The sequence below is a fragment of the Echinops telfairi genome, unplaced genomic scaffold (genome assembly GCF_000313985.2).
Source record: "Echinops telfairi isolate 266 unplaced genomic scaffold, ASM31398v2 ScPeMD7_21;HRSCAF=78, whole genome shotgun sequence".
NCBI classification, from domain to species: Eukaryota; Metazoa; Chordata; class Mammalia; order Afrosoricida; family Tenrecidae; genus Echinops; species Echinops telfairi.
The window spans coordinates 16,445,386-16,471,252 of NW_022103918.1; the positions used below are offsets into that span (position 1 = coordinate 16,445,386).

Genomic DNA, 25,867 nt, shown 5'->3' on the forward strand with positions numbered 1-25,867 from the left:
AGTGACTTCAGGTGTTATATCTTTTGGTAGCCAAGCATCATCCGCTTTCTTCACCACATTTTCTTGTGCACCCATTCCATTAATAGTTTTTTGTTGTTACAAATTCCTTCAGCATTTGCTTATCTGGGAATATTTTAATTTAATTATTTTAATTTCATACTCTTGTATAGAATTTCCAGATATAAAAATGTTTGCGATGGTTCCGTTCCTTTAGCACTTCAAATATATTGTTGCACTTTCTCTGCTTTCCAAGAAGTCTGGGTAGAAAGGAGCACTTAATCTTACTAAAGATTCCTTGGATGGGGTGACTTGCTTCTCCCTTGCTGCTTCCAGGATCTGCTCTTTATCTTCAAGGGTCTTGAGATGGTTGTCTTTTCGTTTCCACCCCCACACCCAACTTGAAGCTCGTTAAGGTTCTTAGATGTGTGGATTAATGTCTTTTCATGAATCGGAATCTTTTTCTGCCAGTATTTCTTCAAATACTCGTTCTGACCCTTTCTCGTCTCCATTTAGAACACCCTAACGTATATGTTGTTTTGCTTGATGATGTTCCACAATCCTTTTAGACTTTGTTCACTTTTCTTCATATTTTCTTTTTTCTCCTCAGATCTGATCATTTCAACTTTTTATATTCTAGTTCTCTAATTTTTTGTTCAGCTCAAATCTGCTACTGAAGCCCTCGTGTGAATTTTACTTTTCAGTTATTTTTACTGCCAGTGATTATGCTTGATTCCTTTTATTGATATCAATATCCTTTTAAAATGTTCAACTCTATGGTTTTAAAGCTTTCTAGCCATTCTATGATGTAGTATGAAGATGGCTAGTGCCATTTTACATTGTTCTTTTGGACTGTACTTTGTTTTTTTGTATGCCTTGTTATTTCTTGTTGAAAGTGGGACATTTCAAGATAAGTGTATTGGCTCTGAAACGCACATTCTTCCTCTTACCCAGGGTTTGGAACCGTGTTTTCTAAATCATTAAGGGCTGCCGCAGTATATCTGCTCAGTGACCTCCACAACTAGTTTTGCAGTGAGTCCTCTCGTGTGGAAACAAACTCACTGAAACTCTCATTCCAACTCGTAAGTGTTCATCACGGTGTGTACTTTTTATCACATAATTCAGTTCAAAATGGTGGTTATAGGTTGTCCCAATCTGTAGGTGTCACTAGTTGCCCTTTCCCACTGTATGTGCTCCAAGCCAGGACGAAACAGAGGGGGTGCCCTGCCCCCATCAGCCGATCAGGCACTCCCAAACGGATCACACCACCATAATATTTTGTTTCTTCTTTGCCTACCGTCATGCAGAGATCGCGTCTGTCCTCCACGAGCAATCTGCTGTCATCTCTGCCATCAAGTCAGACGAGGGCATGGGAGGGAGGCATGTAGTAGAAAATGAAGGCTTTCTGAGCAATCCAACGATGTTTTAAAAAACTTTTTTTTTGATTCAGCATTTGCTTAGTTGCTGTAATCTTCCAATTGTTTTTCAAAATTCTTGCCAGCACTAAATCTACCAATTTTGGATAATTTTCTTTGGGGATCATGTGAAAGGGTTGGAGAATAGAACTGCTCATGCTACTATCTTCCAGGAAGTTTCTGAAAGTAACAACTCCTGAAGAATCATTTCTTTCCCATTCCTTCGTGCATATCAATAGGACAATACCAAAAGCAATTAAGATGGCCAATCAGCAAAGGTTTATTAAACCTTCAGTATGTTGACTAGAAATGGGGGTAATTTAGCTACTTTGCATTCAATATCTCTTTCAAACTATGTTTTACTGTGTTTAACATATAACTTGTTTAGTTGCATAAAATACAAAGGAGGCAGAATTAAGTAGCCCTAAAGAAACTACTGTCTTTAAAATGCCAAACTCAATTATATGGACCCTTGGTATTTCCTAGAGAAGGAGAAACAGCTGATCATAGATCCTAGAAGAAAGATGCAGGTTAAGAAATAGACAAAAGCAATTTGTTTAAAGTAGCATGCTTATTTTAAAATAAATTAGCCTTAATTTAGTGGTGAATGGATTATACTTAAAAAATAAAAGTATACCTTTTATTTGAAACATCAAGAACTCAAGCTGCCTTTAAGGAGGAAATAAAAAGTTTGACTATAAATCTTATAAAGAGATAAAGAAGCGGGTTACTTTCTACTCCTGTAAAAAGGTACAGTCCCTGAAGCTCACAGGGGTAGTTCTAACTGTCATATAGGCTATGGGTCAGAATTGGCATAATAGCAGTGAACTTGAGAGAGAAAGCAACAGAAGAAATTGCTGTATAACAAAAATAAAGTTTAGGCTTTTAAAAATATTAACATTCATTTGACTGAAATGATATCATTTATGTTGGCACATATTCTTTGAATGGCTACGTTATGCTAGAAATTGTTCTGGAAACACCAAATCACCCTTTATTTGAATTAAGACTTTGTCCACTTCAGATTAAACTCCTTTGGCTGAAACGTTATCAGAAGCCTCATAAGCGAGGTCTAATTAGTCACTTCTCATTCATTGTATGTGAGAGGGACACTCTACTTATGTAGTATTAAATAAAAATAATAATAACGCTGTCGGAGGGTGAAGGAACCAGCCCCCACCCGCTGCTTGAACTCACTGGTTCAGTAATACTACTTCTGGGTTCAGTAATGCACAATTGTACGGTTGAGATATATAAGCATTATATTAAAGTCATCGAGAGCATGAGAGATAATACAATAATACAGTTAGGCATGATACATAGCAACATTGCTCACCTCAGCCCAGCTTGGTGGTCCACGTGGAGAGGGGGAAGGGAAGGAGGGAAAAGGGAACAAGGGAGAGGGGAGTCGCCAGGGAGTGAGCAGCAAGGAGCTCAGGGTCAGAGTCGGAGAGGTTCTGCTGACTCACACCTATATACCTTTTGGGGGCAAGCCAGCCCACTAATTACAGGTAGAGACATACATCACAGGGAGGGGTTGCACTATAGGCTACACAGCAATGAGAGGGTGGTCTCTGGGTCTCCATGGGAACCATTATCAGTAGGGTGCGAACTCCGCCCTCGGGAACCAAACTAATGGCCCCAGGTTCCAGAGAGAGGTAGTCTATTGTCTCCAGCAGCAGGGAGTAGGCCCAGCCCTGCTGTGGGATGAGACAGCAGTCTGGCAGCAAGTGTCTGACTTCTCCCCACATACTTACAACAGGTTTTATTGGGGCAGAGGAGTGATTTGAATATGCGATCTTTCTAGAGAGAGGGAAGGGTGTCCATTGGGTTAAGCTATTTAAAAATAAAACAAAATAACCCTGGTCATTTCACTCGCTAAGAACGATTAATTATTTGGATTCTTTCTTTATTTATTGCCTAGCACAAGTTTGTATTTTAGGCATGCTCTGTAACTCCAAGTAATAACTTATAAAACAGATATATCAAGTCTGACTCATAGCCAGCCTACGATGTACAGCTTTCCTGCTTTTAAATCATGCATGCTTTCCTTGTTCTGTTGAAAAGACTGCCTCTTGTTCTATGTATAGGTTCTGCGTGAGCACAATTCAGTGTTCTGGAATTCTCCTTCTAGGCAATGTGATGTGTAATTTGTTATGATCCACACAGCTGAATGCCTTTGCATAGTCAAAACAAGTAAACATCTTTGTAATAGTCTCTGGGCTCAGCTAAGCTCAATCTGATATCAGCACTGATGTCATGTCTTCTAAATCCAGCTTAAATTGCTAGATCCTCCCCATCAATGCACTGCTGCAACCATTTTGAATGATCTTCAGTAAAATTTTACCTGCATGGGATGTTAATGACATTGTTCAAAAAGTTTTGTACTCTGTTGGATCATTTTTCTTTGGCATGGGCACAAATATTAATTTCTTCCTGTTGGGCAGCTAGTTCCTTTCTCTCTCTCTCTCTTGCATACTCAAATGAGTGTACTGCCTCAGCTTCTTGAAATATATAGATTAATATTCCATCAATTTCTGGAGCCTTGATTTTTGCTGATGCCTTTGGTGCAGCTTGGACTTCTCCCTTCCATATGATCAATCTGTAGTCATATACTAACCCTGGAATAGTCAGCTGCTTACCAGTTGTTTCTGGGAGAGTGACTCTGTGTGTTCCTTCCAGCTTCTTTTGGTGCTTTTTGCATCATGAAATATTTCCCCACACAATCCTTCAAGTTAGAACTCGACACTTGGATGTTTTCTTCAGTTCGTTCAGCTTCAGTTATGCCAAGCTTTCTTCTTCGTTGGCTTTCTAACTCCAGATTTTTGCACATTTCACTCTAATATCCTACTGTGCCTTCTCAGGCTGCCCTTTGAAATTCTGTTTAACTCTTTCACTTCCTCTTTTTTCCGGTTGCTTTAGGTATTCTATTTGAAGAGCAAGTCTCAGAGTCCTGTCAGGCATCCACTTAGATCTTTGCTTTCTTTCATATCCTTTTAACGACTTTGTATTTCTTCATGTATTATATTCTGAAGATCATCAGGGTCGTTAATATTCAGTGCATTAAATCTGTTCTTGAGATGTTTTCAAAATGCAGGGGTACATACTCGTTCGCATTTTGACTCATGTGGATCTGTTCTAATTGTCAACTTCCAATGGAACTTCCATATGTGGAATTGCTGGGTTGGTCCCCTCCTGGCCTTGTTTTGACTGATGATGTTGACCTTCTCTATTGACCTCTCCCACAGGTACAGTCAATTTGATTCAAAGTGTTTTCCATCTGGTGAGGTTCACAGTTTCAGTTGTTGAAAAAACAAACAAACAAATGTTTGCTGTTACAGCAGCATTGTATTTTAAGATAAATCTCGACATTTCGACAATTAATGGGACACCATTCTTTTTTTAATTTGCCACTGAAGAGGAAAGCTTGGTCTGTGTTAAAATGTTCCTGTTTATATGGCCAGCCATATTGTTGGTGTCTTTTAAGATAACTCAAATAATCTCTTCTCCGACAGGATCCAAATGAAATGGCACTCATTTATGTAGGAGATTTAAAGTTGACCGTATGATCATCCAATGATTCTGATCATCTCTTCTTGCCTTTCAGATATTCAATTTTGATATACGTCCATTGAACTGGATGGAATACATTGAAAATTATGTTTTGGGAATTAAGATGTACTTATTAAAAGAGGATATGGCTAGAGTCCCAGAAGCAAAAAAACAATTCAGAAGGTAAGGATAATCAGCCAATCAATATGTACTAAGCACTTACTATGGACTTGGCTTTATATGACATGAAATTTGGGTGAAGAATAATTTAAATTTCTTGAGCATTAGTATATTACAGGTCAACTGCTCTAGACCAGTGGTTCTCAACCTTCCTAATGCCATGACCCTTTCACACAGGTCCTCATGTGGTGGTGACCCCAACCATAAAATTATTTTCATTGCTACTTCATTACCATCATTTTGTGACTTTTATGAATCGGGCAACCCCTGTGAAAGAGCTGTTCCACCCCCAAAGGGGTCGCGGCCCACAGGTGGAGAACCACTGCTCTAGATCATACATTGTTTCCTCTGGTCTTTGCCATAGCCCTAAAAAATCTACCCCAAACCCACTATCATCACGTCTGTTCCAGTGGAAAGAGGCTCTCTGGAAGGTCTCCAAGAGTATACAGCTTTCTAGGAGCAGATCACCGTATTTTTCTTCCTGGGGTATTTCAACTGCTGTGCTTGAGCTTAACACTCATTGCACACTGTAACCAGGGCTCCTTAACACATCCATAGGAAGCAGATAGTACTATTGTGTTGTTGGTATCCCATTTTTACCAAAGAAGTAAGTAATGTATTATTAACACATGGGAAGCACAAGAGGTAGGATTTGAATCAAGATGTTCTATCATACCCTATCAAAATGTGACACTGAAAAAGTCTACTTAACTAGTTGGTAGATGGAATTCTGGAATTTAAGCTGAGTAAATCATGAAAGCATTCTTCCAACTTCAATTTTTTTCAGTCAATAATTTCTAGAGAGAAAAATCATTATGCCAATGTGATATATTTCTGACAGAAGTACAGTATTTGCATTGCAAAAAAGATAAGGATAAACAATTAGATAGCAAACTAATGGGGCAGAGCCTTCAATAGCAAGCTATGGACTTCAGCATTTACCTTTTGGGAACAAGAAAGTGTAAAAAAAACCCCAAAAACCAGTATTACCAAAGTATATTTAAGAAAGATTACACTAAACACAAGAAGCCCTGGTGGTGTAGTGTTATTTGTTGGGCTGCAATCTGCATGTTCAGTAGTTCGAAACCATAAGCCGCTCTCAGGAAGAAAGACGGGCCTTTCTACTCCTGTAAACAGCCTTGGAAACTCACAAAGGGGTTGTATTGACGTCAATTATGGCGGTGAGTTGGAGATTCTAACCACGTTTGTGGTACAGTAAGGCATGAAGAAGAAAAACCAGTTAAGAGAATGTTGTAGAAATCCAATTATTCACTAAGAATGTTGAGCAAATGAAAAAAAAACAAACCCCAAGTTCAAGGAACATTTCAATAGACATACCACACTCCTTATAAGCACTTGGTATTTTCTACTCATAAAAGAACACATTTATGCTTCAGATAACATGGCTGGGTATTTATCACTATTTTTAACTTGGTTATATGTATCTGTCCTCCAGGATCCGAAATATTCACTACCTCATGAATACTATCTTGTTCCTCATCGCCTGGCGCCTGCTCATTGCAAGATCTCAGATAGCTCGGAATGTCTGGTTCTTCCTCGTTCACTTCTGTTATAAATTCCTCTCTTACTTTAGGGCATCTATCACACTCAAGGCATAAGAATACTCTGTAACCACCTATTATCTGGAACCTCTTAGACACTTCTAAAACAGCCAACTGTGCTTCTCAAGCTGAGGATGTAACAAGGAACATGCCCAAATGCATTACTGTCAAATGTGCTGTCACACATGCCCTCCTGTGTCTTAACAATTCTCTTTTTTCCCCCAGCAAGAGAAGGAAAGTTATTCTAGTTCATAATCATATAACTAGATTGTTAGAAAAAAATTACTTTCCATCACTCCCTTATAGCCCATTTATATGTTCTTGCATATATAACACCAAAACGTTCTTTCTAGTCTTTCTTTTCTCCTTGAAAGATGATTCAACTCAATAAACATGAAAAAGCAGTGGGAGAAGCTGAAAAGTGCTAAAGAAAGGTACTTCTGACCTTGAGATGTTCTGGGATACCTTGTAGAAAGGTCTATAATCAAGTTCAGTAATGGAGGAAAGGTCTCAACTTCCTTACACACACTGTAAGAGAAATCATTCTCCACTGAAAAAGCGTCTCTTTCCTTTCTGTGTTATACTCTGAAATTCTATTTAGAGGTGGGAGAATTGGAAAAATGAGTTCACGTTTCAGTTTCTTCAACTACAAAGCAGAACACTCCCCATTCACCCCTCCAAAAAAATACACACCTATTGACTGTCAAGTAATTCTGACTTAAGACAAACCCATGTGCTTTACGAGTAAAATTCCGCTCCAGGGGCGTCCTTGACTATTATCTTACTCAAACAGATTAAGAGGCCTATTTGCCCATGGCACCACTGGCTGGATCCAAACTGCCAACCTTTCTGTTAGTAGCTTAGAGCAAACAATTTGTACTACCTGAGGACCTTTCCTCAACTATACTCACCTTTTAAGCCTAAAACTGAATACAAGATGTCAGTCATGTATGGAATATTGAGCCAGGGAGGGTTTCCACTGCAGTGTACTTACTCATGCACCCAGGACAGCAAGGACTCAAATATATTTGCATTTGGGACACTATTATGCTTTCAAGTAAAATTAGTCTCTCATTTTGAGTTGGACAACTCTTATTTCTAAATGCCTTCTTCAAAATCACCATTTTGGTAACCCTCTTGAGTTTCTTGTTCATCAAACTCCCCAAATGCTTGCATTTAAGCTCTTGCATCCAGGCCTCGATTAGCACGGCTCATGTGAAGTTAGTTGTTCTAAGCTAGGATCACATAGAAACCCATTCCCTTGCTCTTTGTCATTAAAGAAAACAGAATTGCAAATAAATTCTTAGACACATGGTTTCTTTTTTCCCTAACATGAGGAAAAGAACTCTTGTATGCTTATGAGAGAAATTGTTACTATCTCAATCATTCTCTATTTGCATATTAAATGTTTAATGTATTGCAGCAAAGAGGTAGACTTCACTAGATGACTAAGTTTAGAGAAGTTTTGTTTGCTTAAATATATACAGATATTCCAAATAATTAATTTGTAAAAACTATATGCAAGGTTAAGTCTAAAAGTATTGTGACCAGTCTGGCTCCAGTTCATGCACACACGGGTTTATTCCCAACAAAGCATGTCATGTCTCAGATCAGCAGATGGTGGCAGCAAAGTTCTCAGTGAAACCCGGGTCTTCTCATTAATACCCTTGCCTGGTCTAGAGTGCCTTCAAGTTAAAGACCAACCCAAACAGCAGCAGCTGCAGCTGCTGGACCAGTTGAGTTAAAGGAGAGAAATCACCTCAGGCGGTTCCACTGTTTGGAATTCCAAAGAAATATTCTTGCTAGATCTTCTCAAAGGACACGGGAAGATCACAAGGGCTTGTTAAGGGAGAAGTTTTCAACAAATTGGAAACTACATTGTTAAGAAAAAGGCTAGGAAAGTTGTGCCATCCCATTGTGCCAGCTCCTTCTTCCCAGGCAGCAAATTCCTGAATTTCATTAAGAAATCGTCCCCATCCACCACTCCCTGATCTTGCCCCTTCAGTGTTTTTGTTCCCAAACTCTAAGAAATTGGTAAGGAACATCATTTTAGTTCCTTGCGGATGTCCACGCTCTTGTTGACATGAAATAGCAACGAATTCCGGGGGAAGGAAGGGTTAAAGAGATGGGGCCATCACCTTTAGAAGTGGAGAGCTAAATGGAGGATATGGTGAGAACTGTACTTCAGTATTTTTAACAAAGATTTCTGATTTTAATATTTTAATTATTTCTATGATTTTGTCAATCCTTTTGACTTACCTTTGTAAATTCTCAAACTCATGTACTATTCCTATAACCCCTATCCCAACTTTACTCAAATGAGAGGTGAGGGCATGGTAGATTGCAGTGGTTGAAGTGTCCAACTCAGTGTCCAGAGAGATTTTGCTGAGCTCTACAAAGGGCATTTTGAGGGAACTCTAAATTCTAGGTACTCCTCTCCAGGGCAGACAACCAGTTCTGAAACAAAGCAATCCATAACAATGCTTTGAGTTTACATCAATTAAGTTGCAAACTATTGTTGGTATTGTTGCTTTTAAGTAGATTTGCATTCATGGGAACCGTGATAAAAAAATAAAATGGTTATACAGAATTAGGTTAAGGTGTAGTTTTAAGAAAGTACTATGATTTGATTATTGTGTTTCAGTAATTCATTAACTCCTCTGATCAAGTATTCTCAAAACTTTTGATTTAATAAAAAAAAGTGAACTATAAAAACAAGTTTCATTTCTCGTGTTGTGCCTTTGCTCATTTGTTGTCTCCTCGGGCCAATTCCCTCCTGTCCATTCTATTCCCCCAGAGGAGGAAACCATCTTCCAAAACTCTTTCAAGAGAATGAAAAACAAACTAGATGAATATATACTTACATCTAACACATAGGCACATAATTGCCTCAATCTGACACCAATACGGTTAGACTTGTATGCTGAAAACTGTTCTATTGTGACATCAGGGAACTAACAGAGATGAAGTTCTCGTCTGAGAATTAAACAGCAAAATTAGGCATCTGTATTCAAAATGCCTATTAAAAAATTATTGTACATCAAGATTAATGGTTTAAGTGCCTTGTGTGTGTGCGTGTGTAAAACCTTCTAATTTGAGGAAGATGGAAAGAACAAACATGCCTGTATTAAAAAAAAAAAAATTGGCAACCACTCTACTCAAAGTATATTTCACAAAGCACCAAACAGGTGAAGACTTGTCAGTACCTGAGATAATTAAAACTAAGAAGTTGAGGTAGATGGATATGAAACTCAGAAATGTTAATATGGATTATACCCAAATTCTCACAGGGCTACTGCATGAGTGCCTAAAGCAGTGTTTCTCAACCTTCCTAATGCCACGACCCTTTAATACAGTTCCTCGTGTGTGACCCCCCCAGCCATGAAATTTGTTTCATTGCTACTTCCTAACTGTAATTTTGCTGTTATGAATTGGTCACAACCCCCAGGTTGAGAACCGCTGGCCTAAATTCTGAGGTACTTGACTTGTAGATAGCTAGTCGACAGTATACAGTTGGGAGTCCTAATGCCATCGTTAGTCCTGGCTCCATTTTGTTAATGTTACAAAACCAAAAGTCTGATTCATACTGACACTATATAGGGTTTCCTATGCTACAAATCTTTACAGGAGCAGGCAGCCTCATCCTTTTCCAGGGGAGCAGCTGATGATTTGAACTGCGGCCCTTTCAGTTAGTAGTCCAATGGTCACCCTATAGTGCCAACAGGGCTACTTTAACATAATCATGGAGCTAGAGAAGTGATTCTTTGTGGCAAGGTACAGATATACAAAAAATGTACACCTTTGAGAAACGATGTACAAATGCGCTTTACACAATTGATGTGTGTATGGATTGGGATAACAGTTGTATGAGCCCCTAATAAAATGTTAAAACAAACAAACAAAAAAGAAACCATTCCAGATCACACACACACACACACACACAATGTACACCTAAGGAGGGTCTTGACATAGAGATCCTTTCAGAAATTTCCTGTACAAATAGATGCTACAAATATACAGATCTAATGGCTACCTCAACAATTTAATTTGCACCAAGCCTCAATAAACTTAACTTACTTTAAAATACAAGTATTCCCTTGTTAAAATTACTTTTCTAGAATTGCTATCCTAATTATGACACCTGGGAACGTAACTCCCCATTGTAAGAAGTGATCTTTGTCCCACGGGTCCACAAAAAACAAAACCTAATCCATTACCAAGTTAATTCTGAGTTTTGGCAACCTCATGTGATGGAGTAGAACCACTTCATAAGGTAATCTTGGCTGTAACCTTTACCCCAGGCCTTTCTTCTGAGGCACCATTGGGTGGGTTTGAACTGTCAACCTTTATGTTAGTCACTTGCAGACTGTGCCAGCTAGAACCTAGATGCCCACATTTGGTTGAGAAAATTATCTGATTAAACACAGAAAAAAAGATTTAACAATGGCTAGTTTTAAAGATGTAACTGATTTGAGAGGACCATCTGATTAGCATAAAGTTATACCAAAAATAAACTGGGTAATAACCAAGTTTGGAAGTTTGAGTTCCTCTAGAGGTGCATGAAGAGGCAGTGTACTTCCAGAAAAGCCATTCCCGAAGACCATGGAGTTAAAACTCTGACACATCTGGGGTCAAAATGAGTAAAAATCAATTTGACTGCTATTGGTTTTTAACTGGTAGTATCCTCTAAAGTGTACACACTTAGGAAAAAACAACAAATGCTTAACCAAAGTTAAGGTGAAAATCTAGAAACAGCTCATCTGTTTTATAAACAGCTCTTTAAATAAACATTTTAGGTGTACACGGATTTGAAATACTGATTCTAAATCAAAGCGATGAGGAGAGTTCAAAAGCTTCATGAAAAAAAGGAACGATACTGGAATTTCCCCAAGAACTTTAGAGGGGCCCCTTCATATGCGGGGAGTTGGGGTTCCTAATGAAAAGAAAGGCAAGCTACAAGAGGATGGGGTGCAAATGGCTAATGCTCTGGACTGCTAATCAAAATGTTGAAGGTTGAAGTCCACCCAGAGGTGCCTCGGATGAAAGCCCTGGCAATCTTTCAAATAACCAGCCACTGCAAACTCTCAGGAGCACAGTCCTACACACGAGGCCACCGTGAGTCAGAATCCACGTGATGGAAACTGGTAAGGCTCCTTACTAGGGACATGATCGTAATTGTCCATGAGGATCAAAAAGACAAAGAAAGCGCTTACAACTTGTAGTTTTATTTAGAGTCCAAATGTTGGGGGATGAGATAACACTTGAAATGTTTTATATCCACTTATCTCTCCCCCAAACCAAACAAAAATCAACAAGAAAAATATAAAAGTCCAAGGCAGTTTGTTTTCTATTCCTAAACTGATGCAAACAACTTCATTACTGAGGAAATGCTTAGGAAACAGGAATAAGAACTATACTTGGTCTACGTGGTAACAATTAAGAGAATACTAGGGACTGATCCAAGAATTATAGCATAAAATAGTAAAGAAATAGTGCTCTATTTGAACAATGTTGGATAAAGGGGCAACTCCATTTGGCTTGCTAGAACTGAAAACATAGAAAAATAACTTATGCAATAGATCAATGGAAATTCTGTGATTTTAAATGTCCTACTGCTTAGGTCTAAGTAAATATTAAATTATTAAAAAATGCACCTTGAACTCAAGTGTAAACTATATTTTTCAAGTAGTAGCGTTGCAAATGTTTGTTTTATATTTGAGTCACTAACTTAAGACATAAAAAGAATGTATAAAGATTCCTGTTTATACCATGAAAAATGAGACCTTAGTCATTCCTTTCTGAATTATACAGTTTAGTCAAGATCGCAAACTTTGTTTATATTAATAATTTTTGTAAAAAAAAAAAGTACCCATAAATGCTTAAGAAAAGTGTGATAATCAAGTTGATAATTAGCAGTAATTTTGTATAACTCACATAGTTATACTTTTCCAAAGAGGTAGTTTGAAGTGTACAAATATTCACTTAAAGGTATTAATTTTTACAGGCCAAATATAGGCAAAGATAAAAAAGATAATAAAAAATCCATGTCACATAACTTGAGATCAGATTTCTAGAGTGACATAAATACCCTAATAAAAGGGAAAGGAGGCTTGAATAAAACAGCTGGTTATTTTAGCTCTGGACACCGCTGGCCCAGGGCAAAGCTCTGCACTAGCCAGGACAGGAAAGTGCTCTTGTCAGCAGGAAACACTTGGTGAAGTCTGTCCCAAACCTCCCAATCGATGCTCATTTGTAGCCATAACCGTCACAGGTGGCCAGAATCTCAATATTTGCAAGGCCAAAAATCTAGCCCTATTTAGAGAATGTCTGCTGGAAACCTCTTTTCAACTTTTAATGGAAATTAACAGCCAAACAGATTTTCATTTTAGAAAATTCCTTTTATAGTCACTTTCACTTGGACAGATTAATTCCATTAAGATTTTAGTATGGTATTTGAAAAGCAAGTAAACAATGAACTTAAGTATCAAAATAATTTTAACAAGGCTTTTGTAAAAACTGTTATAACTCTAACTGAACGAAAATAAACTTAATCTATTTTCTTTCCTCCCAGTAAAATCAAAACATTTTGTTGAATTTCCAGACATTCAAGAGAGTGAAAATGCAATCTGAATTCAATAGAATTCTAATTTGAATGAAAATGTCTTTTAAAATTCCTGTCATTCCTCATAAGAGTTTAGAAGAAAACAATAGCTGAAAAACACAAGAACCCAGAAGTGCATTTACTTTCTGGTGTTTTTTTGTTTTAAATGTTTTAAAACCATGAATATGTCACTTATATTAATCAGTTAATAAAAGCACTGTGTTTTAAACAAACATGCTTCTGTTATCTTCTGCAAAATAATATCCAATAGAAACTTTACTGCAAGTGTAGCTTTGTCATTCTCTCCCCTGCTCTTCATTACAGTAAATCCAACTGCTCGGAGGAAACTTAAAAAAGGAAAAAGCCATTAATAACTCATGACACCTCCTTCGCCACAAGCCAGCATTTGAATCTACTCTCTTAAAGTTTTGACATTGTTCTTTACCTAGAATTGTTGGCCCATTTCCCTAAATGATTAAAATTAAGTATACTAGCTGATTCCTCTAAGTACTAAAAAAGGGATGTTGGCACACACATTAGTTTGTAATGGCACCCGAGTGATAGCGCCCTCACATTGTTTCTCATCTCTTATATTCGGGACTTTAAAAGCAACCCTTCAAATAGTTAAGAAAACCAAAATACACACAAATACAGAATCAACCAGGACACCCTGAATGAATGCACATACTTCTTTTGCAATCGACTCCAGCTAACAGACATGATTTAGTACGGTGTCTCTCACACTTCACATTATACTGACTTAAGTTTACCCTACTCCCCACTCACCCTAACATGTACCCAAGATTCCCTCCCTGCTTTTCTCCTCAAATATTTGATAAACTACTTTCTATTATCAGCAGTGAATCTTTTTATATCACTTCCCTGCCCCTTTAGCATGCCAATACTACAATGATCAAATTATCAAACTTTATATCTTTTTTAAAAAAATGTGCTTTCTCAATACATAAGCCCCCCACTATAAAAGCTGTCAATGATGCTTCCTTTATTTCTCATTGTACTTATGAATCTCCCCCTGTAGAATTAACTTTAGCCTTCTTAGACCCAGTCCTGAACAGTCAATAAGCACAGTTCAAAGAAGAAGTTACCTTCTTAGGACCCAATTCTCCAATAGCCTTGTCAATATGGCTTAACATTACTATGGCTATAACATAGGGAATAGTCCCCATTTTCCTTTATTAATAATGGGACCTGGTCACAATTTTTTAAAGTCTAGACTAGTTTTCCATATTTTATTCTCACATCATAGCTTTTAAAAACAAAGGGGCACAAACATTTGCACTTATCGGTGCCTTTTCTTCAGCCGTGTTTGTCACTCAGAAGCCAGGTCTAGTGTAGGTACTGCCCATTGTTCTGGAAGGATCAGAAGGGTCACCTTCAAAGCAATGCTTCCGTTGGGCTTAATCACTGATTAGTGGCATAATTTCTTCAAGGGCAATTGTAACAGACAAAACATATATAGGTTTCAGTTTGGGGCTTGTTTGCGTCTTTTTTCCCCCCATAGGTGTGTTTCCAGCTTCTCATTCATATTTTATTTTCTTTGAATATATTGCACACTATTTTATTATTAAAAAAGGTTTTCTGTCTCACGCAAAGTTCGTTCACCTCCACTCGGGAGGTGCTAATGAGAGTTATTCTCTAAAAGAGGTACATGGTTGTCCGTGGGGCCATCCTCAAAGGGTATCTAGTCAGGGGAAAAAAAAAAAAGACCAAAGCATTAGTTTTATTCTTTGCACTATTTCCTTTAAGATAAATTTTATTTTGGCAATTCATTTTGAGCAGCAAAAACTGCTCTTTTTAAGACGTTACAATAATTTGCTGGGATCGCTACTATTTATACTACACCACTTACAGAACTGACAGATTTGTAGGCTCCAAGTCTGAAACGACAGCAAATTAATTCAACTATAAACTTTCCGATTCCGTGTAACATACCTGGAATAAACAATAAGTTTATGAAATAACATCACCAGAAAATAGGCAGATGTAATGCTTTTATAATTAAATAATTTCCTAAGTCATCATGTCAGACAAAAAAAGTCAATTCTAGTGGACTAACCAAACCCACTGCCATCAGGTTGATTGCAACTCAAAACGAGTCCGTACGACAAAGCAGAACCGCTCCTTAGGGACTTCTTCCAAGGACAAATCTGTACAGAAGCAGCTCATCTCCTCTGCTGCCCAGAAAAGGCTGATGGGTTTGAACCACCAACTGTGTGATTATCATCCCCAATGCTTAATCCACAGCACAATCAAGGCTTCTTTCTCCTGCATGGGCTAGACAGTGGTTCTCAACCTTCCTAATGCCATGACCCTTTAATACAGTTCCTCATGTGGTGGTGACCCACCCCTCCAACCATAAAATTATTTTTGTTGCTACTTCATAACTGTGATTTTGCTACTGTTATGAACTGCGCGAACCCTGTGAAAGGGTCGTTTGACCCCCAAAGGAGAAAATAGTTTCCTTTATTCACTTCCGTGGTTGAAAAGAATCGAGACAGTTAAATTTTCGCCAAAACAAATAAAAAACTCACTGCCCTCAAGTAGATGCAGACTCATAATGACCCTATAGGGCAGGGTAGCACTGCCCGTGAGTGTCTGAGATTGCAACTGGTTATGGCAATAAAAAGCCCTGTCTTTCTCTGAAGGAGTGGTTTTGAACCGCTGACCTTTTGGATCGTAGCCCAAAGTGTAACCACTACACTACCAGAGCTCCCTTTGGAAATCACAAGGCTATAGAATTCATAACTTTGTAGAGTAACCAGTTCCAGGGTGCAGAATGCATCACATACCAGCAACTTACTTATAAGCAAATACATTTACAAATAAGTACATAAAGCAAACAAGCTTGTGGTGTGAGGGTGTGTCCACACCACAGATTTAAATGAAGCTCTGACAAAAGTTATTTATTTATATAAATAGCATGACTCAAATTTGAGGCTGGGGACGAAGAAACTGCTTCCTTTCTAATACTCAAGCACTCAAATAATCATGATGACAATTCTGCAAGTACTTTTTGAGAGAATCCCAGAATCTCAAGCCAAAAAGATAATAGCGATCACCTAATTAAAAATCCCACCTCCAATTTAAAACCTCTCCTCAATGTCCCAAGCAATCATTTAATCTACTTAGATGGGCCCAATGATGAGGAAAGTAACTCATTATATGTTAAACAAAAGAATTATAATCTGGAAATTTTATTGATAATCATGAAATTCTGGTTCCATAAAGATCTCATGCTACAATCTGAGGCAAGGAACTTTGGAAGCCATAAAAACAGTATTGATGGAAAAAATTCAGTTTTAAATATTGCATTGATCAAAGTATTGTAAGATAGGATTTTGGATACGATATACTTAGGACTATCTTAAATGAAAACAAAATGTCTCTCTCTGGCCACTTTCTGATGTAATCCTAGAGCACTTTGAAAATTAGGTATTATTCCCATCTTGACTGATAAGGAAACAACCACAGGAAAGGTGGGTGATGTACCCATGGCTATCACCAAGTAAATGACAGAACTTGCATTAACTGCTCTTTCTGTTGGATACGAAACCCCAAGGTCTTAAAAAAATTTTTTTCCATTGGCATATACTTCATATATAATAAACTTTAATTATTCAAGAAGAATTGCGCAATCATCACCACACTCAATTTCCGAATGCCCTCTTCTCTTACTCATTTTCCCCCAACCTCTCCTGCCATACGTGCCCTTAGGTAATTATTAATCCAGTTACTGCCTCCAGAGGCTTACCTATCCTGGGTTTATATACAGAAAATCATGCAAAACACAAACAGGAAGCAAATGACCAAACAAAAATAAAACCAATAACAATGATAAAACAAGAAAAAAACACTAATGAAAAAGAAAACAGAAAATATTAAAATCTGAAACACCTTTAAAATAAGGTAAAAAGGGAGATCAAATGATAAGGTATTACATTTTAACCTAAATATAGTCTATTAACATTCTTGGACTACGGTCATTGGGGACTCATCGGAGGCTTACTTCATGTGGGGACACCGCAAATGGACTTTGGACTCCCCGTCATCCGTAACTGAAGTACAGGCTTTTAGCTTTATGAAACTGGTTTTATATACCAGTGAAAAGTCCTAAACTTACATAAAGAGTTCCAATTAGGAATCAAGCACTTTTGGGGGGCATTTATAGTTACTAAATAATTTTGGCATGTTCCTACTAGTCTTTGAGGTATTTCTTACTTCATGACAAAACAAGATATCCCAAGCTCTCGATCCAAGGCTTTAGCCTTGGAACCTGTCCTTTCTCTAAGAAGCCTTGGGTCTTTTTAAAAGAAAGTGGAATTTAAGAGCCAAGATCTAGGTATGTCTTTGGCTATTTGTATGTTTGTTTTTAAGTCTTCTTGGCAAACAGAATCAACACACATATACCCTTATTTATTGTATATTTAACTACATTTTATTAAATACTCTGAGGTCTTAAATTCCAATCCAACTGTATGGAATTCTTTCAAGCTTTCCCTTTGTTTGGTGTTTGTAACACCATTCTCAAGGAGTCACCCTTTGGACTTCCAAAACACGCGGCCAGCAGTTCAAGCCCACCATCTGCTTGGAGGGAGAAAGATGAGGCACACACATTTCCCCAGAAGACTGAGAGCCTCAGAAACCAACAGGGCAGTTCCACTGCCCCTAGATGCTGGAATCAACTTGAAGGCAGTGAATTGGTTTTGGTTTTATTCTCAAGAAATAGGAACTGATTTTCAGTCATTTCAAATATAACTAAGTTTATAATGAGCACATACTGATGTTTTCTAAATTGTATTTCCTACGTCTTTTATTCTTTCAACAGTTTTGTCATATAATTCATATAGCGTACAATTCAAAAGTTCAATCACACCTATAATTCACTACTCATCACCAAATTCAGTTTCAGAACATTTTCTTCATTCTTGTACTCATTGCCATCCACTCCCCATTTCCCCCCAACCTCCCTCATCACACCCCCAAAGAAACATCAATCTAGTCACTGTCTCTAGAGATTTACCTTCCTGGATTTTACATACAGAAAAATATGAACAGATAATAATAACTAAGTAAAATTTTAAAACTAGAAAACAAAGCAGAAAATATTAAAAGCTAGAACAAATTTAAATGGATCATTTGGCTATTTACATCCCTGATCCATGGTCAGAGGGGATTCACCAGAGGCTAAATCCACATGTATTTCCCCTTCACGTTTTTCTTTTTCTTTCCACGGAAGCAGCTTTACAATGGTTCAAAAAGGGAGATCAAGTGATAGTATATTTGGACCTAACTATATCCGCCATAATCAGCGTTACAACGCTGTCTGATAACAGATCTACTCACAACTATGAGTGGGGGGGACCCTGGACTGGATTTGGGGCTTTCACTGTCAATGATTGCCTTCCGCATGCCACGTGTTCAAAATTTAAGCTCTGATGTTATTTCCTTCCTTAGAATTGGATTATACTGTTTACAGTCCTCAGATCACACAGGCTGGTGTGCTTCTTCCGTATGGACTTAGTTGACATCTCACTTAGATGGCTGCTTGTTTGAAAACAAGTCTTTAAATCCTCAGACACATCTGACAGCCGGGGGCCATCAAGTTTCTTCACCACACTTTGTAATAGGACCCATATCTTCAGTGATCTCTTCATAAGGTCGAGCACCAAGCAGGCTATGTCGCAATTGTTCTTAGACTGGGCTAGAATTAAGTGCAAGTCCAAAATCCATCCATGCCTCTATGGTTTATACACGTCTCTGGTTCACCTTAGAGACAACATTGTCATTTTATGATAGAGAACATTATCAATCATTCCCACAACCTCAGGGTCTTCATAGCACATAGTGTAATCACCCTTAAACATAACTTAATGATCAATGAATATAATTTTTGAACTTTGGAATTAAACCTTAAAAAGTTTTTTCAATATCAAAATGAGAATGTCTATATTCCTTGCTTCTTTAGAAAAAGTATCTTGATTTCAACAGACAACACTTTAGGAAATCAGACAAAATAAGAAACGAATGTTAACCTGTTGTTGAAAAGATTCCTCCAACGATACCACAAAGTCTTATAAAGAACTGCCAGAGCGGCATGTGCTCCTCAGTCACTGTCACCATAAGAGAACTGAGATCGTATTTCATAAATATCCCAGAGACTCCATGGCTGCCCGCAGCATGGTTAATGACACGCTCCTAAGAGAGAGATGGAATTCCTGTCATTGGGTTATTTGTATACAGTCAGTTCACAGCACTCCAGATATGTGACACCCATTCTTCTTGTGAAGGTTCTACTGTACTAAGCCTTCGAAAGGCAATCAAAGTATCCTGTATTCCTTGTATGGTTCCAAATTATCAAAAGAGCAGAATTATTTTTTACTGCTTTTCAAAATTAGTCACCTTATATACAAGCACATGCATTTTATACTGAGCTCAAGAGCTTAGAACTGTATGATACTTTTTTTTTATTCTGAGAAAATCAACAAAAAATAAGTTAATGTAACACACTTTTGTAAGAATTATTTGCTAGGAATTTACATAATAAAAATATTCACTTCCAGTCACTTAAATAACCAGGTTTTAAAACCACTAAGAAATGATCTAAGATACCATACATAAAGAAAACATAAAGCTACCACTATTTGAAAGCTATCTAAATTTGATATATTGTTTACAAAGGAATTCTCTTTTTCTTGAAAAGGAGATAATTAGTATCATAAACCTACCATAAAATAAACATCCTGGTTACACTTCAAAAACTAAGTTGGCAAAACTTTTAATTAATTTCTATAAAATAATTAAACAACTTTGCTACCACAGTGCTTCGTTCTGTATTTTGTGCCAGTCCCCACCTCTTTTTCCAAGATAGAACTAAATTGCAAACTTAAAGAATCCAAGCAACGTGATCAATTATCACACCAAAGGAAAGTAAAACTATTTTATGGGGCGATTTTAAAAATCCCTTTCCCACAAGCACAGCAGAACTTTATAATAAGCTATTTTCCAAGCTACGAATAACACAGCTTTATCTTAGAGCTCTGATATGTCCAATATCACACCAGTGTGATTAGCTATATTGTCAGCACTTAGGTATGTGAGCGAGGTGACGTACTGGCAATCAAGCGAAGCACAACAAAGGCTAATGGTGATTCCTCATAGGTACCAGGACCAGTGAAGGTCAGTCCCCATACCACCTGAGTCCCTAACTCCAATTACTCTTTCTTATTTAGTAAAATGTAACTACATGTTAAAAAGTATTGCTACAAAATTATAGAAGCTTTTAGCACACAAAATGACTAAAAGGTAAAGTCACAGTTTCATGGCATATCCTATCCACTAATTCTATACCTCCACACTTCTGAAGGCGGAGGTTCCGAGCTCTTTGGTCCACACCACATCAAAGGGGCAGTTTTCACATCCTCAAGGGATCCAAATGAGTCCTTTTGCACGTTCTTTGACTCGGGAGAACAAAAAGAAGTCTGACGGGCTAAAATCAGGGCTGCAGGGAGGGCATGGCTGTAAGGTCTCCAAACGACCCTCTCAAAGTTGAGAAGAAAAAAAATATTCCTGGCCACAATTTTCCTGGCCCTTTTCTCACCAATATAATTGTTTACTTTTTTACAACTTCTTCATAAGTCTCTGTGATCATTCAGCATACTTTGAAAGGTTCTCAAAATGGTTGTTTTTGGAATCCCCCCAAAACAAATGCCATCACCTGTGAACTAACCTCTGTGTCCTGAATACTTACTGGCCCGGCAGATTCTCCCACAAGCCACTGCTCTGACTGGCACTTTCTGTGAAGGCACCCGACAAGGCTCCAACAGCAACCAAACAAAACACAACCAGCTCACTGCCACTAGTAGAGTCAGACTGACAGTGAGAGTCTGAGACTGTAAGTGTGTATGGGAATAGAAAGCCTCGTCGTTCTTCCTGGACACGCGCAGTTGGTGTGTGTGTGCTTCTGACCTTTTGTGAGCAGCCCAGTGCATGACTAACTCACTCTGCCAGCACACTTCCTCCCTATCTAAATTTCATATATCCCACACATGAACCAGGCCTGCGTTAGGAATAGGCACATTTTAAATTAAAAACGAAATAAAACCCATCAGATAATATCTGTTAGCAGTCATGTAAGGACTGTTCAAAACAAATATAAAAGCAAATGACAAAATTAAGACATTAAAAGGATAAAGAAATTAACACCACCATAGTTCAACAATTTTCTGTCTCAACTGCACAGAAAGCAATTACAGCTTGAAAAAAACTATATTCTTTGTTTTAAATCTATTTCTTTCTTTCTTTAGTTTTTTGGCTCTAAATATACTAGCATACTGCTTCTGCTATAATACTGACTTAACATATGTCAATATATTTCAAACCTTCTAATAAGTTTTAAAATAGGGAAACAGTATCAACTGATATTTTAAACAAACTTCACAGGGGAGGGAGACAACAAAATCAACTTACCCTTTCTGTCACAGAAAACTGATGAGTGTCTGCTGAAATTTTATATGTATGTAATTTTGTTGGCACAACGGTAATAAAATATTGGAACATCTGGTTGTCTGAGATAAAAAAATAAAACATTTTTTTCATCAATCTTGTAGCAACAAAACTACTACCAAATATATATCCTTCTTCTATTAAACACATTCAATCTGAAATTTAATTTTATTTAGGACATAATGTTTGACATTAAAAAAAATTTTTTTTAAAGAAATAGCCAATGGAACAAATATACTGACTCGATAAAGTCACTTTTAAACAAATATAAAATAGACCTTCACAAATATTAGCATATATTTAAAATGATGAACTCATGCTTAGCTATTCTTTATCATGAATATCATCCTTTCATAGATGTGAAAAATAAAAATAGCATTTCACAGAAACTAATGGAAAATGAAGTTACAATAGTGAAATTACCAGAAGACATACTCTGAGCAAAGCATCTTTAATGTATCTAATTATAAAATTACCCTAAGGGAGTAATCACTTTAAAAAAAAGTTTTAATCCATTTAAACTAATGGAAATTGAAATCATTTTATAATGGTAGAGAAAATTCATAAGAGGCCTGATGGGTGAAGCATGTGACACATTATTACTATTTAAGAGCAATCAAAAGTCTTCACAAGACATGAGAGTAGACTATATACCAGAAAAGAAAGAAAAATAACCTTTCCATGCTTAGATAAGCTAGTATAATAAGTGGAATAGAAGATTAAAGAACATCAATAAAAGGAATCTTTGCTCTAGTGTTCAATAAAAGCTTCCAGTGTTTTAGAGTTAAACCACTCAAATATTCTAGGCTTCTGATGTTTATAAAATTCTTCAAAGAGGATTCTAAATGGTAAGTATCCATTTTAGAAATATGTTACCTTACAAAGAAAAGAATTCTACAAAAAAGGGCAAAGCTTTTGTTCTTATTCTTTTTTTAAATGTGAAAGAACATAACTGTATCTGATTAATACGCTAAGCTTTCAGATATTTAGAGTGTGTAAATTCTACTCCTGAGTCTACCTACTTTCAAGTCTAAGTTCTTTATTCTCTTCTGTGGCTCATTTCTAACAAGGATTTCATTCTTCTTGGATTGACGATCAATGCCCATTAACTCTTAAGCAATGGTCAAGAAATCCAACAACCGATTACACTGGGAAAATCTGCTTCAAAAGACCTCTCTGTTGAGAATGATGAGGGGAAACAAATGTACAAATGTGCTGGACACAATGGATGTATGTGTGGATTGTGATGTGTAAGAGTTGCACGAGCCCCCAATAAAATGATTTAATAAATAAATAAAACATGGTTAAAAAAAAGGCCTCTCACTGGAGATCCCCTTGCAGAGGGGTCTCGGGGAGGAGATGAGCCAGGCAGGGTGCGATGTAACAATGATGAGAAATACAATTTTCCTCTAGTTCCTAAATGTTTCCTCCCCGCTCCCACTACCATGACTCGAATTCGATCTTCCAAGTCTGGCTAGACCAGAGGAGGTACACTGGTACAGATAGGAACTGAAAATACAGGGAATCCAGGACGGATGACCCCTATAGGACCAGTGGTGTGAGTGGCAAAACAGGGAGGGTAAAGGGAGAATGGGTAGGAAAGAGGGAACCGATTACAAGGAACTGTGTGTGACCTCCTCCCGGGGGGACAGACAACCGAAAAGTGGGTGAAGGGAGACGTCGGACAGGGCAAGATATGACAAAATACCCATTTATAAACTATCAAGGGCTCATGAGGGAGGGGGGAGCAGGGAGGGAGGGGAAAAATGAGGACCTAATGTCGGGGGTTTAAGTGGAGAGAAAATGTTTTGAGAAACGATGTACAAAAGCGCTTTACACAATTGATGTGTGTATGGATTGGGATAACAGTTGTATGAGCCCCTAATAAAATGTTAAAAAAATAAAAAAGAGAGATCAAAAGACAAGGGGGAAAAAAAAGGCCTCTCTGAAGGGTTAAATGCAGAGGCGTCACCTTGAGGACCATGGTGCGTCTGTATTAATAAGTCATGGTATTTCCAGTCGGCTCATACATATGCAAAAGCTGAGCAATGAAAAAGCAAGCCCAAAGAACTGATACAGTCAAATTATAGCGTTGGCAAAGAATACAGACTCTATCCGAGAGGAAAGCTGTGCTTGAAGGAAATACCGCCGGAATGCTCCTCAGCAATGAGGAGGGCGAGCCTCTGTCTCACACAGCTTGTGTATGTTATCAGGAAGGACCATAACTGGGAAAGACTACCTATCATGCTTGATAACGTGGGAGAAAAAGGATGAAAGACCCTCACCAAGACAGATTGACAGAGTGGCTGGAACAATGGGCGCAAACAGAGCAATAACTGAGAGACAGAACAGGCCTGGAAAATGTTTGTTCTGTTACACACAGGTCACTATGAGCACTAACAATGGCTCATTTTCAACATTCAGAATTCACTACAAAAGCAAATGTTTTCTATATAAAATCTCATTCATCCCTCAATTTAATGACTGTCTTTAGAAAAGAATCAGGAGAAAATGATTAAAAATGTATTAAAGTTACAGGAAAATTTTGCTGCATGCAAACATGAACAGTGATTATAAAATACTTACGATCTACAGCAACTTTTTCAGTCCCATCTAAAGGATTAATAATTCCTGGCACAAGCTCTCCAAAAGATAAATGGTCTATTCTATGAGAAAAGTTGTAAGCTAAGAGGCAAAGAGGAAAACAAATTAAGTAGAAAATTACATATTAAAGACTGGTTTACAACCTCCTATACGCAAATATAAATATCTATAATCTTGAAATATTACAATGTAGTACTTAAGACCACATTATTTTGAGAAAATATATATAAGTATCATGCGAATCATAAAAAATAAAATGTATAGGGTTAAGTATATTCTGATAAAATGCTGTCTGTCAAAATCTCATACAAATCAATGTCTAAGAAATGATGCTTTATCTAATCCTATTAAACAAACAAACAAATGGTCTTTTCTGGTCTAAATCATCACACAGCAAAAGGTCTATGTTGTTTGAACAACTCACATGCTTTGGCAGAGAGTCTAAAAATCCCAAACCCACTGTTACTAAGTACATATATATTATTAAATGATATTCTGAGACTGTCAATCTTTCTGGGAGCAGGCAGCCTCATCTTTCTCCCTCACGGTGGGTTGGGACTGGCAACCACCGCTAAAGAGGTGCAAACGGAGTTTCTCATGGAACACACTTGCTTTTGCATTCTAAAGCAAATTTTAAAAACTTTTATAAGATCATAAATCAAAGTAACTTTAATATTTAATAGGTGCAAGTGCATTCGTCTATATTTGGATTTACAAATTAAAATTCACTAACATTCTTTACTGTCCATAAGAATCAATGGGAACATATACAGATCAATATGAAGTTCACTCAGCCTTTCCTTACTATCTCAGCAACTCCTGAACTATGATCAAACAGAAATACAACTCCTGAACTATGATCCAAGAGAAAATGGATCAAAACAAGACAAAGGTAATAAGCCTAGTCATTTATCTTCTTTGGATATCTGTTTTCAGAGCAGCACACTTTTAAAGACCTAACTAAAATACAATTTGCATATTAATTTAATAGTACACACACACCACTTTCTTTTCAAAGATATCAACATCGAGAAAAATTTGTGAAACTGCTTACAGTCATGGTTGACAAGTGCTGCCAAGTGGGCATGACCTCGGGGATGTGGAATTGCCCTGAAAGAAGGGAAGTCAAGAGTAAGGATAACTAACATTCTAATAGAGAACTAATTAAAATAAGAATATGGCCCTTCTATCTTAATTTTTCATCTAAAAAGTAATATAAGGATATATTTGGCCTATTATTTAAGTGGACACATCCACTCATCAAGAATGCAATAAACGGAGGTGGGAAGAGAGGATTTGGCAGATTTCTGGTACAAAGTCAGTTAAGAAAAATAATAGGTTTTGTGAGGCAAGATGCAACATCAAGGATATTTTGCAATGACTTAAAATAAGAAAACAAATTTTCAAAGTTTAAATGCTACATATAAGAAGAC

General features: G+C 37.3%; 2 protein-coding genes across 2 annotated transcripts in view; one reads left to right on the forward strand and one right to left on the reverse strand.

Moving 5' to 3' along the window:
• Positions 1-8,003, forward strand: part of FAR2 (fatty acyl-CoA reductase 2) — a 49,176-nt gene extending 41,173 nt beyond the window's left edge. The window contains exons 10-11 of the mRNA XM_004700195.2: positions 5,020-5,147; positions 6,601-8,003. Of these exons, the coding sequence (XP_004700252.1) occupies positions 5,020-5,147; positions 6,601-6,763 (291 nt within the window). The 3' untranslated portion in view covers positions 6,764-8,003. The remainder of the gene's footprint in view (positions 1-5,019; positions 5,148-6,600) is intronic.
• A 3,908-nt stretch (positions 8,004-11,911) lies between these two features.
• ERGIC2 (ERGIC and golgi 2) overlaps positions 11,912-25,867 on the reverse strand; it is a 40,773-nt gene continuing 26,817 nt past the window's right edge. Inside the window, exons 9-14 of the mRNA XM_004700000.2 lie at positions 25,489-25,544; positions 24,417-24,515; positions 21,795-21,892; positions 19,361-19,523; positions 15,178-15,260; positions 11,912-15,009 (exon numbers count right to left, since the gene is read on the reverse strand). Of these exons, the coding sequence (XP_004700057.1) occupies positions 14,947-15,009; positions 15,178-15,260; positions 19,361-19,523; positions 21,795-21,892; positions 24,417-24,515; positions 25,489-25,544 (562 nt within the window). The 3' untranslated portion in view covers positions 11,912-14,946. The remainder of the gene's footprint in view (positions 15,010-15,177; positions 15,261-19,360; positions 19,524-21,794; positions 21,893-24,416; positions 24,516-25,488; positions 25,545-25,867) is intronic.